The sequence below is a fragment of the Colletotrichum acutatum genome, assembly GCF_030867785.1.
Source record: "Colletotrichum acutatum strain CBS 112980 chromosome Unknown BDZ83scaffold_49, whole genome shotgun sequence".
Classification (NCBI taxonomy): Eukaryota; Fungi; Ascomycota; class Sordariomycetes; order Glomerellales; family Glomerellaceae; genus Colletotrichum; species Colletotrichum acutatum.
The window spans coordinates 32,289-46,339 of record NW_026849043.1 but is presented as its reverse complement, the minus strand read 5'-3'; the positions used below and the strand labels follow the sequence as shown (position 1 = coordinate 46,339).

Below are 14,051 nucleotides of genomic sequence, written 5' to 3'. Positions count from 1 at the left end.
TGACTCTCTCAAGGTGACTCAGGAGCGACTTTGGAGGGTGGTAAATTGTCGTTGCTAGATGGTGGTGGGGGGTTCTTTGGCGGGGGCGGGGCTGAGGCGGTCAAACGCAAGGGGTCTTTCGCGCCTGCCTTTACGGATACCTCGACTTACCTACGCGCTCATGCGACACATTCAATCACTCAACGTACATCCACCAAGGGAAAACGAGATGCGTCAGATGCAACCCAACTTTAGTGCAATTGCGGCCCAGTCATATTGCATACCGTTGTGAAGCGCAAAATGTTCCCCTTTGCCTTCCAGAGTGCTAGCTATTCTACAATTCTGCCGTGAATACCTTTGAGAAACGAACCCCCAAACCCTTTTATTTCCCGGCCTCGAGATCATTTTCGCCAATGTCCAATGTTACATGATTGCTAGGTATTCAGGCCTGAGTGACCTCTTCGACCTTGGTCTTTTTCGATGAGTCATCTGCCTCCGCAGGCTCTTCGGCCTTGCGCTTCGTGCCATTGGACTCTGCACCGTTTGCCTGAGTTTCTTCGGGCTTGGGCTCCTCCTTGGCCTTCTTGCGTACAAGGCCAGTGAGATCGGTCGCTGTCTTTTTGGCTTCCTCGACGCGAGCTTGTGTCTGAGCCGCAGATTCACCAATAGCCGCTCCAAGGATTCCGCCCAAGCCTTCACCACCGAGAGCAGCGTTCACGTCAATTGGTGGCTTGCGAAGTTCCACGAGCTGTGCATGATTAGTAAAGGTACCGTTGAGGACAAACTATGGTTACTCACGCGCTGCTCCATATCCGCAATCATGTCCTTGACGTCGGTAATCGTGGCCCGGGTGACTTCGTTGTCTTCCGGAGATGCCATGGTCGCGAGTTCGACTTCCTTGTTCTGGAGCTTGAGCTTGGTGCTGTTGATGGCTGCTTCCAGCTCATTTGCGGCCTCCTCGCGAAGTTTCTCGTCGAAAGGCTTGCTCTCTCCTTGCTCACCCTCCTCCTGAGTGGTTGTTACGGAGGAGAACTCAAGCGCCAACGAAAGCTTGAAGTGCGCTTCGGCAATAACTTCCGAATCCTCGCTGTAGAGCTCCTTCTTGTACTTCAAAGACTTGCGCGAGTCCTCAATGGCGTCGGGGTATCTGTATCTCTGTTAACGCCGGAGGTCTTCATGCAGGGTACCTCAGCAGGTGCTTACCTCTCATTCTCTAGGGAAATCTCGGCGAGAAGATCATGGGTATCCGCAAGGCGCTCCTTGACATGCCTGATGCTGAGTTTCTCACCATCAACTTGCTCTTGTGCTTTGCCATTAGGCTCCACCTTCTCCAACTCTTCCAGTTGTCTGCTGTAGAGAATGCGAGCCATGTCGAGCACGCCGAACGCAACAGCGAGATCGTCATCTTCTTCCTCTTCTTCTTCATCACCCTCGGCCTGGTAATAGGTTAGCTCCAATTGACAATCGTTGACGTATCTGACCCCGCAAGTCCTCAATCAACCCATTGATGAAAGAGCGAGACCTGCTCAGCCCGAGACCAAAGGAAGGGAATCTAGCTTACCTCTTCGTCATCAGAGTCGTCCTCAAAGTTTTCGTCGCCAGTGAACTGGAACAAGGGCTTCTTCTCCTCGACAGTCTCCTCGGGCTTCGCTCCGCTTGTCTCACTTGCGACAATCGCAACACCCTCCTCCGTTATTCTCTGCGCCTCGGTTTCGGCTGGCGCATCGGTCGACGCGGGCTCGGCAGTGGTCTTCTTCGGGGCCTTGGACTTGGGTTTGGCCGCCTTCTTCTCACCAGCGGCCTTGCCCCCGAGGACGTCGCTCTTGCTCTGGCCAACCTTGAACACACTGCGACCGTAGAGGAAGAGGATCTCAGCATTCGCAGGTTGCATTTCGCCATTGATTTCATCTTGCAGCTCCGCAGCCTTCGTAAAGCAGTCGGTAGCTTCCTCGTACTGCTTCTTTGCGTACAGAGCGGTTCCCTTGGCAGTCAGGTCGGCGAGGGTGACCTTCTTGGAGTTAACATCCTCTTCAGGCTCTTCGCCGACCGTGGCTGGCGTGTCTTGTTGTGTCGGCGCGAGCGCATCCTGCTTGATCTCTGGGTTTGCGACAGCCTCCACAGCTGGGGCCTCAGCGATGGGGGCCACTGCGACAGGGATCTCTGCGGCGATCGTGGGCTGTTCGGGTGCGTCGGCCATTGTGGGAATTGAATTGGAGTTGCTGATTGATAATTGGAAGGATGAAAGAGCAGAAGGATTGGTGGACGACTGGAAACAGGATGAACGAGGTAAGAAAGGCAATTGCGGAAAGAGAATTGGCAGCCTTTGTCAGTCTGTGGTGTGACGCGCGAGCTCTGGGGAAGGCGCGTTGATTGGGGAACGAAGCTGCAGGGATAGCTTCCGTTCAGCACGTTAAACGAGTTAAACCCAATCAAAATGGCGGGTGCGTGATGTGCTTCTTCACTGTGATTTGCACTGTATGTTGCATTAATCCCATGGATCAATTCTTGGATAGGCCAGCAGGGTGTCGCTGCCAATGCCTTGATTACATGTTTGCCTTGGCAATTGCCGTACGCCTGAATGTCATTCCCATCCCCTACCTATCTCCTCTCAACAATGCCTGGCCTCTGGCTTGAACCGCAAATATCTAGCTGGAGAAGGAACTACAGCTGCATGTTTGCTGAAGGCGTGCGACTTGGCTGTCCTCTCAAGTGAGCCGACGAGCCTTTGAAAAGACTCTGCCAGATGAAAGCCTCGCTCAGTAACAGCTCAATATCCTTCTCCGTCCAAGACTTTGTTGGCAAGCTTTGCAAAAACATCATTATTTCCTGAAAATCCATCTTGACAAGCTTATCCGACCACTTGACCAGGAAAGCCGCGCACACGTATAAATGAAACTCCGAAAAGCCTTGTTCTTCGGCCTGTAGGTGGTTAGATGGTGCCAGTAATCAGACGTCGACGGAATATTCTCACCAAGTACGTGTCCCACATCCTGATCGTATTCCTTACACTTATCTCTCTCATCAAGAGACAGTTCATCCATCGGAAGCTGAATTGAATGAACTCAACGTGCTCCTTTTCGAGATGCTTCGCCAGCCCTGCATCAATCCTTGCAGTAAGATCGCGGAGGGCCGCAACCTGCCTCTGAATGCCTGGCTGAGCCACGATGTAGTGGTCTTGTATACCGTCTAGCAGCTTTGTCAAGCACCAGAACGAATCTGCTTCTACAGCGTCAAGAACCGATTTTGGCAGCTGACCAGGGTCCATGCCCGATTCAATGTCGGAGTCTGCGACATATGTACTCAAGAAAACTTGCCAAAACGGCGTTACCAAGTCATTGATGCCCTGAACGTAGCCGCTGGCAGGGTGTCGCACTGCCCATAGGTACAGGATTCGTTCCAGAGATCTCTGGGTCGCTTCGTACGAGTAGAGTTCGATATGGGGATTCGTTCTTGGAACGTCGATACTGATCTGATGCCAGATCGCCTCGTCCAGCCCTCTCGCTTTTCCGGGTGCCGCGGCGGTGGTGCCGCTTCCCCCACTACTGCTGCCGCGTTCGAAAGCCTGCCTAACGCCATCGAGATACTCTTTACGTTTCCTTTCTAGAGTTGCGACTCTCCTCTCGCTGTTGGTCGGTAGGTAGCTCAGCAGCAGTTGCCATGTCATAGCGCGAACTTCCTGGGGAACGCCGGACCAAGCTAGTTGCCGGAGTTCCTGCAGCGGTATCGTTGACGCCTGCAAGAGCTTCTTGAACTTATTGATACGAGTAATTCGTGAATTCGCAGCGTCAATCTCTTTTGGCGTTGCATCGTCGGGTATAACTGGGTGATCGATTAGGTGCAGCGCGTTCGCCGGGTCTGTCGCAGTCAGCACGGTCCATACCAACATCACGCGACATCGCTTACCCCTCAAAATTTCTTTATACTGTGGACGCAAGATCTTGCCCTCGCTCTTTTTCGGCATTGGATAGGTTGGCGCAGGCCTTTCGATCGCGATGTCTGCACTATTCGAGTATCTCCTCGTGTGTAACCCTAAACCGAACGAGTCGTTCAAGGGCGACAGACCGCCGTTGGGATCTGACCTATTTTGCGCAGCCTTCTTGCGTGTTCGTCGCTTCATGTTGGACAGGCTTGGCAAGCCAAAGTCGTCACCGTCATCGTCCTCGTACCCCATCATGTCCTCCTCGTCTTCGTCGGCTTTCCAGTCATCGTTGGTGTTGGAAAGGAAATTGATATAACTCTTGATCGGAGGTGATGATAGGCCTGACTGTGGGCGCGACGGGGGAGAGGCATCGCTAGGCCGGCCTTTGGTAGAGTGTGAGGAAGGAGGTGTCTTCGGTCTGGAGGAGGAGCTGGACAAGTTGCTGGATCAAGTTAGCTGAGGGTGTCGGCGCGATTCCAAGATGGCAAGAGTTCGCACAGTGAGTCGAACTTGAGGATATCGGCATGAGAGTAGGCTGCTCCGACAACCAGATTCGGGTCGCGACCGGTTCTTTTCGATGCGTTCTCGCGTGGGGGCGGCTTCCAAAACGGCGATGCAGAACTACCCCAAGTCAGTTCCGAACTGCGCCGGCGATGCAGCCAAGGCAACGTACTCTGAGCGGTCTGCACCGTCACCGAAATATCAAAGTTAGCCAAGAATTTCCGAGCTTAGTCTCAAGAGCCGAGGCTATGCAGCAACGGGCAGCTCGAGTTCAAGAGGTATGACGAAACCCACCGACTTGGACCATCTCCTGCTGCGGGGCAATTAGCATGCGGTGACAGGCCCTGGCAGGGGTTTGGGGCAGCATACCTGTTGCGAGGGCTTCTTCCCACTCCCTGAAGAGGAGAACATGGTGATGCTTCTCTATTGAGACCGTGTCATTGTGTGTCTTGGTGTTGAGATGCGCCAGACGAGTCGCCTGAGCTCCGAACAAGTGACCAGTGGCCGGACCCTTGCCTCACATTAGTGTACCGCACGCCGCTTTGAGCAGCAGTTGAAGTGGAGTGGGGGAGGAGGTCACTGTGGCTGGTGGATGCGGTTTCAACTGCGTCGTTGTGGCGGCCGAGGTGCAAGTTTAAATGATAGCGCAGATGCTTCTTCCACCCTATATTGATGAGCTGGGAAGGAATCTGTGGAAGCCTAAGCAAACCACGGGAAACTACTCCCTGAGAGGGGGATTCTTGCAAGGGATGTCTTCCCTTATTACAAATGATAGATCTAACTATTGCGGTACCTTGCATGAACGAACTAACTTGACGGATACGGAGACCAAAATCTCCCAATCTCATTACATGCCGCAACAAGCCATTCTCCCAGTCGCCCGGTCACGTGAGTCTCCCCACTCAGGTACGGGACGATTCGGCGCTTCCCAACATATCGCAGCCGGGACCTGGACGTGTTGGAGTACCTTTGCGCAGCGCGCACGAGCTTTGCCGATGTTTGGACCTTTCTGTCCCTCCCCCAGTTTTTGTAGCTCTGATTGGATTGAGCACGCCCATTGGCTCCGCCACAGCCTTAGCTCCACCTTCCTCCTCTTTCACTCAGGCTCTTGCCTAAGAAATATCCAAACAAGCGCTGTTGCGTACACGACGACCTTGTCCCATCAACTTCTCCGCAACAACACAATACGTTCTTTACTCTCCATTTCCTTTCGCCTTCGTCTGCATCGACTCGCCGATTAAAATACGCTCGACACTTATAGAGCACTCGCCAGGATGACCGAGCCCGAGAATTTCGAGGAAGATCTCTTCGCCGATCTGTAAGTAACTACAAGTGTCGTCTATTACCAGGAAGACATGCTGATACGTGCCACAGCTACGACGATGACACGCCAGCGAAGCCAGCTGCCGCCCAGCAACCCGCGCCGCCTCCCGCTCCAGTCGCTGTTCCTCAACAAAGCGTCGAGACACATGCTGAGCCACCTCCCCAGCCTGAAGCGGAATATGGTGGCGGCGGTGGTGATGATCAAATGAAGTACGAAGAAGAGGATGACGATGATGAAGTAGACTTCAATCTAGGTGGTGATGGAGGCGGAGGCGGAGGCGGCGGCAGCGGCGGAAACACCGGTTACGCGCCGCCCTCGAATGGGTTTGCTGGCAACAAGCAGGAAGAACCCACGTACTCGACAAGCACGGCCAAAAACCCGAGTGCCAAGGAAGACGGGTAAGTTTTATTTGCCAACTACGTGATTGTTGCACCTGCTACACAAACCATCCCCCATGCACCTATAGTTGGGACGCATATCTCGATTGGATTAAGCTGAAGCACTTTTGCTGCGGTCTGAGGGAACTCGGGCATCAGTGGCCCCATGGTATCTCGTATCGGGCCTGCTTGGTCTTGGGAACTTGGATGGACAAGAGAGGGCATCAATACAAGACGTTGGCCAGCCACGTTTTGGGAAACATTCTTCAGGGCCATCAAGCAGGCCAAGGACAGAATTCAGAGAAGACATGAGAAGCTTGAAGAAAAGCAAGAAAGAGAAGCCATAAAGAGGTACCGCGAAAAAAAAAGTCAGCTGGAAAAGCAGCCTGAGATCACCGAGATATGCCGACGATAGTCAGTCATCAGTCAGTCAGTCAGATCAGGAGCACCCTCGTGCGCCTTCTATAGCCCAGTCGCAGAGAGAATATCCTGCGGTCTTTGGCTGCTGTAGCAAGATTAGCAGCGGATAGCGCTCGAAGCTAGAGCTAGCAGAGACTTGACGATAGCAAAAGACACGAAACATTCGACAATGACCAGGCTATCCGCTCCGCAATTCTCCCCAGACGTGAGAGAGTTTTTGTGGCTGGCTAGCGCTGCTCGCCCTCAACAATCACTTTGGCTGCGGCTGGAATCTGAAATCTTCGGCCTTTCCACAAAGGCACCGATACTGATGGAAACCAACCCATGCCCGTCACCTTGATGATTTTTCAACAAGTTGCTGTCTAAATCTGCCGCTGGCCGCGAGGAGGTACCCGTCAAGAAGCATGTTATGACAGACATCGATCAAAACACCAACACACCAACGCCAAGGAATGCGATCTCAGGCTGTTGCAAGCCAGTCAGCTTGTATCTTTAAGAGGTGGAAAAGACGAAGGCGGCCAGTCTATCGCTGTTCGACCGACAACTCGGCCAACTCATGGTCTCAAGGATGCCTGCCTCCTCTGTTGCAGCCATATGGCGGGAATTCTTATCGGCCATTGGCCCTTGTCTCGGTGTCCGGATAATGCCCTCATTGCATAGAACACGATCACAGTCGCATGACTTTTTTTCTGTCGAAGTTCTGAATTTTGAGTTGATTCACTGACCAATGTTTTAATGTCTGTAGCAAGATGTTTATTGGTGGCCTTAACTGGGAGACGACTGATCGTAAGTCTACGTTGTGCCCGCTACCACCGTGCCATTTTCTAACAGCTGCCAGAATCCCTAAGGGACTACTTCTCTCAGTTCGGAGAGGTTGTTGAGTGCACCGTCATGAGAGACAGCAGCACCGGACGATCAAGAGGCTTCGGCTTCCTGACGTTCAGGGACGCCAAGACGGTGAACATCGTTATGGTCAAGGAACACTTTTTGGATGGCAAGATTGTAAGATTCTCCTATGCCGAGTGCAATACGAGTTGGTCACTAATGGCAACCAGATTGACCCCAAGCGGGCAATTCCTCGCGACGAGCAAGAAAAGACCAGCAAGATCTTCGTCGGTGGTGTCAGTCAAGATACTACTGATCAAGAGTTCAAGGACTATTTCGCCCAGTTCGGCCGTGTGGTCGACGCGACCCTGATGATGGACAAGGACACCGGCCGCCCTCGCGGTTTTGGCTTCGTCACATTCGAAAGCGAAGCTGGCGTTGATGCCTGCCTCAGCACCAGTCTGGAGATTCACGGCAAGCCGATTGAGGTCAAGAAGGCTCAGCCGCGTGGCAATCTTCGCGAAGAGGAAGAAGCCGCACGACGGGGAGGAAAGTTCAGGAAGGGCGAAGACGGTGCTCAGGGTGGACAAGGTGGGATGGGAGGCGGCCAGATGGGTGCCGCAGGGGGAATGACGCCCCAGGTCATGGCACAATACTTCCAACGCATGCAGCAGTATTTCGCCATGATGCAGCAACAAATGGCTATGAGCAGAGGCATGGGTCCCATGAACCCGGCCATGATGCAGCAGATGATGCAGATGCAACAGATGCAGCAGATGCAGAATCAGATGATGGGTCGCGGTGGGGGCGGCAACGGGCAGCAGGGCATGATGGGCCAGATGACGCCTCAAATGATGCAGCAAATGCAGCAAATGCAACAACAGATGCAGCAGCAGATGGGCCAGCAGGGCGGCCCCCCGTCTGGACCCAGCGGCAGCTTCAGCCCCCAGCAGCAAATGTTCGACCCATCTCAAGGAGGCCAGCCGCCACAGCAACCCGGCGGCGGACAAGGACCGCGTCGGGGAGGCAGCAGCAGCGGCGGAGGTGCTCCCCGCGATCAGTACAACCAGGCTGGCGCATATGCCATGGGAGGTGGCGGCGGTGCTCCGACATCGTGGGAGGGCATGTACGACGACGTTCCCCAACCGAACCAGGGCGGCCGGGGAGGCTTCAGAGGCGGTCACCGTGGTGGCTCTCACAGTGGTGGCTCCCATCAGGGATCACCCGATCCAGCGCATGCCCCGCCTGCCAACGCGCCTACAGGACCCAAGAACGCGGGCAGACCCGGCGCTAATTACCGCGGCGGCGGACGCAGCAGCAACCGGGGATTCCATCCTTACTCGCGTTAGGAGTCTTTGCAGCAGCTAAGGAGGGCCTTCCTGGCATTGGAGACGGAAACACAAGGACGAACCGATTTCAGGGGGCCATGCCTTGTCGGCTCAAAGAGAGCCATACAAGTTTGACGGTTCGATAAAGGAGGGCGCTGGGAAGAAACTGCATATACGGAACGAGGTCCCGCGTTTTCTCCGAGACGGAGAGAAACCGGGACTATAACCGGGGTACGGCTTGGGTTTGGCAGCTTTGCTTCTTGCTCTCGCGAACTCTTTTTTCTTTCCTTTACACATCGTTTTTCTTGGGAAGTTTGTATTATACTCCAAAAGGGAGGGGAAAATTAACCATTAATCGGCGAACCTCAAGCCTAATTTTCTTATTGGCGTGAACCTTGGGAGTGTAAATGTGACATTGTGTCATGAAAATAAAGTGGTTGGGGGATGTAAGTTACGTAAATCATCATGAAAAGCAGGACAAACAGGCGATATGTTATTATATTAGAGTCTGTTCGAGGAAAGTCTTGCCCCTGCTTGACCTTCTGAACCGGGCCCGAAGCCGAAGTTGAGCCTGCGTGGGCGTCTTTCGGGAGGCGAGCCGAGAGCTCTGGGGCAGGTAAACCTACGACCTAAGGTAAGGTACCTTACGCGAAGTGAATAGAATGAAATTGCGATGCCATGCTCAGTTCATTCTACTATTATATATATGAAGCATTACTGTAAACCTTTTCTATGCAAGCTTCTTCTTTGTTTCTATTCTTCAATAACTTGCTGCCACCCCACATTCGATCTGCGATCTCTCCACTTGTTGAACGGGACTGAAGAAGTCCCGGAGAAGACCCAAGGGCCGGCGGGCGTCTACAGGAACAAATAGGCTGACGGTATTCAAAGTAGCCGCCCGCGGAAAGCGCATTTGGGGAGAGCTAAGTAAAGACCGAAGACATGTTAGCATGCAATTCAACATCTGCGGTGTTTTGAGACGTCCATTCCTCCAGAACGCCGGACAACCACCGAGACTTCTCCATATCAAGTCTGATACCCCTCGCTGTCTGTCGCACAGTTCCCGACTCGGTCATTCCGGGGGATAATTTAATGACCAAAACCCCACGTACGACGGTAATGGATGGGCTAAGATAGGAAAGCGAGAACCGAATATGGCGCGCAGGAGAGGAAAACCCCATATCATGACAAGTCTTTAACCCCCAACTGTCTAAGTAAGCAAGGCATGTGATTTCTAATCAACCCCCTCCGTTCCTCTACCCCTCCATCGTCCATCGTCGGCGTAACCGCGCAAAAAAGTCTCACAACGCTAGAGAACGGGAAAAAAACTGACAAACCATCCCCACCAAAGTCGCAAAACAGCTGGACATTGCTCGCGCCCTTCCGCGGCGCATTTACCATACCTTATTTTCGGTGCCCAAAATTCCAGACCATAAACTTTCTCTCTTTACTTTTCCCACCCTCCACCACCCAATCCTATTCTCCTCTTTTCCAATTTTGTTGACGTGATTTGAAGGCATCTGTCTGTGATTGGATAAATAACCGCACCTACTACAGGATCTTTGGCAACCCAGACGACCCCGCCGCCTATCGGGCTGAGCCGCAATCAACCTTGGAACGCTGCGCCTACGGACCAAAAATCGACCACCACCTTACCAATTGGACTACAGACAGACGACAAGGGCTTTTCCCATTCGGCTTGCCGAGACCAATTGCGCAATCGCAAGGAAGAGAAAACAACCATTGAAGAAAAGACGTTTCCACCTTTTTGCGAAGCGCCGTCATCCCGCCTCGAACAGTTCCGCCTTGTTTTCCCGCTCGGGACCCTTGCATCGTGAGCCTGCAGGGAAAAGGGAAGAAAAACCGACAGTCAGCCTGGTCTGACGTCTTATCAGAAAACCAACCCCTCCATACCGGGCAACGTATTTGTGTCTCACGACTTGTAGAGCCTGTAGAGAGTTGGTTTACTGTAGATGCTCTCCGACTTGATATAACAACCACTCTAATATCGGATCCTTTTTATCACAATTTTCCAAACATTTGCGGCCGGCGCGCGGAATTTCCTACCTTACTTTTCTCGGGCCGTTTTATTCACATAACTCCGTCATCGTCCAAAACGCCGATCACCGGCCAAACCCGGCCGTAGCCGCACCTCCTCCCAAAACAAACCACCAAAAAAAAGCCGTAGCCACACATCACCAGAAACCATGGGTCTCCTGCAAGTTTTTACCTCACACGCTCCCGCTATCCAATTACAGATAGTCCAAAGATGCAGCCTCTTCTAACACTTTTCAACGTAGAGCACTGGGAACCCCTCTCGACTGGCCAGAGGCCAAGAAGAGTGCGGATCAGGTCCGCGAGTGGGGTATCAAGGTTCGAGCGCCTCTCTCTGTCTCTTTGCCTCTCGCTATGAAACAACTTCACACGAGGCTGTTGTCGATGCTCGGGGTCATGAAAGTATTGCTGACCTGAGCCTGTTTTGGTTGGATTAGCAACTCCTAGAGATATGGAACAAGGCCAAGAGCAAAGAGCGCGATGCTATGCTCTGGGGTGATGAGGTATGTGAAAACTGGCGTGAGAGATGATGCTCTGCTGCCTCATAGATGAGTGCCGGCGTCTCATTTTCCCGCGACACTACTCAGATACTGTAAGAGATAAGAGCACGAGAGCTGACAATTTTCACTCAAGGTCGAGTACTTGGTCGTGACCTACTCAAAGGATGAGCCCAAGGTCCGTCTGTCTCTTAGACAAGCCGAGATTCTCACAGCACTCGCCGAGAGCCCGGATCTCGCAAAGGAGGGAGGCTGCGTACCAGAGCTCCAGGAAGTCGCCAGGGAACAGTCGTATGTTAACCCTCTATTCCTCTCTCTCACCCGCCAACAACCCGCCACATGTACCGAGCCATCACGTATTTCATCGAGGGCAGACGGAGAGCCTTGCCTCAGTTGATGCTAACCCCCAAACTATAGGTCAGTAACCCTCCCCGTCTTCCACCCGGAATTCGGTCGCTTCATGCTCGAAGCTACACCCGGCAAACCCTGGGGCATCGGCTTCAAGGAGCTCCTCGACGTAGAGCCCGACATGAAGCTCCGCCGCAAGATCGCAAAGGACCACATGCATAGCAACGAGTACCCCATCACCCTCACAACCTTCCCCCGCATCGGCTGCCCGGGCGACTTCACGGAACCCTACTACCCTCCCTCGGGCCCCAAACTCCGCTCCCAGTTCGTGCCCGACGAGATCGCCAACCCGCACATTCGCTTCCCCACCCTCGCCGCCAACATCCGCTGGCGCCGCGGCCGCAAAGTCCAGGTCAACGTGCCCGTCTTCCACGACACCAACACGCCCAACCCCTGGAAGGATCCCACCGTCAACCGCGACCTGCACAACTGGCCCGAGGACGACGACGTCCGCGACGGCGGCGCCGCCCCGGACAACTTTATCCACATGGATGCCATGGCGTTCGGCATGGGCAGCTGCTGTCTGCAGATTACCTTCCAGGCCAAGAACATCACCGAGGGCCGCAAGATGTACGACCAGCTCAGCCCGCTGGGGCCCATCATGCTCGCCCTGACGGCGGCCACGCCCGTGTATAAGGGATTCTTGGCCAATACCGACGTGAGGTGGAATCAGATCAGCCGGGCCGTGGACTGCCGAACCCCTGAGGAACTCGGAGAAAAGGTGAGATATCATTGACAAACACAAGTACCTCAATTCACCCACTCACCCATCCCTCTCCACATCTCACACCATGAACATCTGCACATAGATCAAGATATATATATCTGAACAACCTCAAGTGAAGATATGCTGACACAACAACACAGCCCCTGAAAAACGATCGCTGGCGCATCCCCAAATCCCGTTACGCCTCAAACTCAACCTACATCTCCACAGACCCGCGCCTCCGCCAGGAGTACCTCGACCCGAACCTCGTCATCGACGAGTCCATCAAATCCAAACTCATGGACGGCGGCATGGATGACCGCCTCGCCACCCACTTTGCCCATCTCTTCATCCGCGACCCCATCGTCGTCTTCGAGGAAGACCTCCAGGAGCTCGACCTCTCCAAGACGGACCACTTCGAGAACCTCCAGTCCACAAACTGGCAGCACATGCGCTTCAAACCACCTCCGGCCGACAACTCCATCGGCTGGCGCGTCGAGTTCCGCCCCATGGAGATCCAGCTCACCGACTTCGAAAACGCCGCTTTCTCGGTGTTCATGGTCCTCGTCACCCGCGCCATCCTCTCGTTCGACCTCAACTTTTACATTCCCATCACCAAAGTCGACGAGAACATGGAGCGCGCACACGCCGTCGACGCAGTCCTCAAGGAGAAGTTCTTCTTCCGCAGAAACCCCTTCCCCGGCCGCCAGGTCCGCGTCAACAACTTCATCCAGGGCGACGACACCGCCACTGCGAGCAGACCAGGCTCCCGCCCCGGCTCAGCAGTCCCAAGCCGCCCGCCAACCCCCGTCGGCCCCGTCGAAGACGAATACGCGGAAATGACAGTCAACGACATCATCAACGGCAACCCGGACTCCTCGGACAGCTTCCCGGGCCTGATCCCCCTCGTAGAATCCTACCTCGACAGCGTAAACGTCGACGTCCAAACCCGCTGCGAACTCGACACCTACCTCCGCCTCATCAGCCAGCGCGCCTCGGGCCAGCTCGACACCGCCGCCCGCTGGCTCCGCAACCTCGTCGACGTCCACCCGGGCTACCACCACGACAGCGTCGTGGGCGAGGACGTGCAAAAGGACATCATCGCCGCCGTCGTCGCCATCGGCGAGCGCGAGACGGCCGGAGCCGGGTTCGAGGGGTTGGATATCCACGGCCTGCCGAAGCTGCTCGGGAACTTCCGCCGGGGCTGCGGCGGCAGCGGAGAGCAGCAGCAGTTGCAGCAGCCGGAGGTCTCCGCGAGGAAGAGGAAGGCTTCTGAACAGGCTTAGATGCGGTGGCCACGTACGTAGGTCGGTACGTAGGGCGGTTTGGATCACTAGCACTATGGAGGCATGTAGACACTATCACGACCGAGGCATTGGGTCCCAAAAAGCAAAGACATCCCGAGGTCCAGGGGGTCAAGAAAGGGAATTGGGGGGGAAGCAGAGTAGGGTCTCGACGCCATCAGCCACATGGAAGCTCGCATGCGGCGGCGACTTGGATAGGATGCTCGTGCACGTAATGAACTCATAGACTCAAAAAGCATATAACAAGACAGCAATGGCAAGTCCAACCATGACGTATCCTGTATGTGAAGGGGATAGAGAGAGCGAGAGAGACGTCAGCCGTAGGTGTGGACTCAAGGACCAACAACCAATGCCAGCGTGCGAGTAACTGATTAAGCCAAATGCGTAGTTGGTCGCGAACATGTCTCA

At 54.3% G+C, this 14,051-nt stretch overlaps 5 protein-coding genes across 5 annotated transcripts; 3 read left to right on the top strand and 2 right to left on the bottom strand.

The window, feature by feature from the left end:
• Positions 1–421: 421 nt before the first annotated feature.
• BDZ83DRAFT_752387 (histone H1-binding protein) lies at positions 422–2,176 on the bottom strand (the record flags this gene model as incomplete). Its single annotated transcript, XM_060514196.1, has 4 exons — positions 422–727; positions 778–1,126; positions 1,183–1,415; positions 1,541–2,176. The coding sequence occupies 4 exons, from the start codon at positions 2,174–2,176 to the stop codon at positions 422–424; spliced, it is 1,524 nt and encodes a 507-aa protein (XP_060364694.1).
• Positions 2,177–2,640: 464 nt separating this feature from the next.
• Positions 2,641–4,810, bottom strand: BDZ83DRAFT_752386 (GTPase-activating protein gyp1; the record flags this gene model as incomplete). The annotated part of the gene is made up of 7 exons (XM_060514195.1): positions 2,641–2,898; positions 2,951–3,834; positions 3,883–4,340; positions 4,397–4,519; positions 4,572–4,581; positions 4,694–4,712; positions 4,769–4,810. 7 exons carry the CDS (start codon positions 4,808–4,810, stop codon positions 2,641–2,643), a joined length of 1,794 nt encoding a protein of 597 aa, XP_060364693.1.
• A 568-nt stretch (positions 4,811–5,378) lies between these two features.
• BDZ83DRAFT_778460 (uncharacterized protein) lies at positions 5,379–6,412 on the top strand (the record flags this gene model as incomplete). Its single annotated transcript, XM_060515503.1, has 3 exons — positions 5,379–5,717; positions 5,774–6,121; positions 6,190–6,412. Exons 1-3 carry the CDS (start codon positions 5,674–5,676, stop codon positions 6,410–6,412), a joined length of 615 nt encoding a protein of 204 aa, XP_060364692.1. The 5' UTR covers positions 5,379–5,673.
• An 857-nt stretch (positions 6,413–7,269) lies between these two features.
• On the top strand, positions 7,270–8,694 carry BDZ83DRAFT_578182 (uncharacterized protein; the record flags this gene model as incomplete). Its single annotated transcript, XM_060505095.1, has 3 exons — positions 7,270–7,306; positions 7,359–7,522; positions 7,576–8,694. The coding sequence occupies 3 exons, from the start codon at positions 7,270–7,272 to the stop codon at positions 8,692–8,694; spliced, it is 1,320 nt and encodes a 439-aa protein (XP_060364691.1).
• A 2,174-nt stretch (positions 8,695–10,868) lies between these two features.
• On the top strand, positions 10,869–13,917 carry BDZ83DRAFT_622015 (glutamate-cysteine ligase). The gene is made up of 4 exons (XM_060508306.1): positions 10,869–11,231; positions 11,362–11,516; positions 11,643–12,354; positions 12,501–13,917. The coding sequence occupies exons 1-4, from the start codon at positions 11,214–11,216 to the stop codon at positions 13,623–13,625; spliced, it is 2,010 nt and encodes a 669-aa protein (XP_060364690.1). The 5' UTR covers positions 10,869–11,213; the 3' UTR covers positions 13,626–13,917.
• The last annotated feature ends 134 nt before the right edge of the window (positions 13,918–14,051 follow it).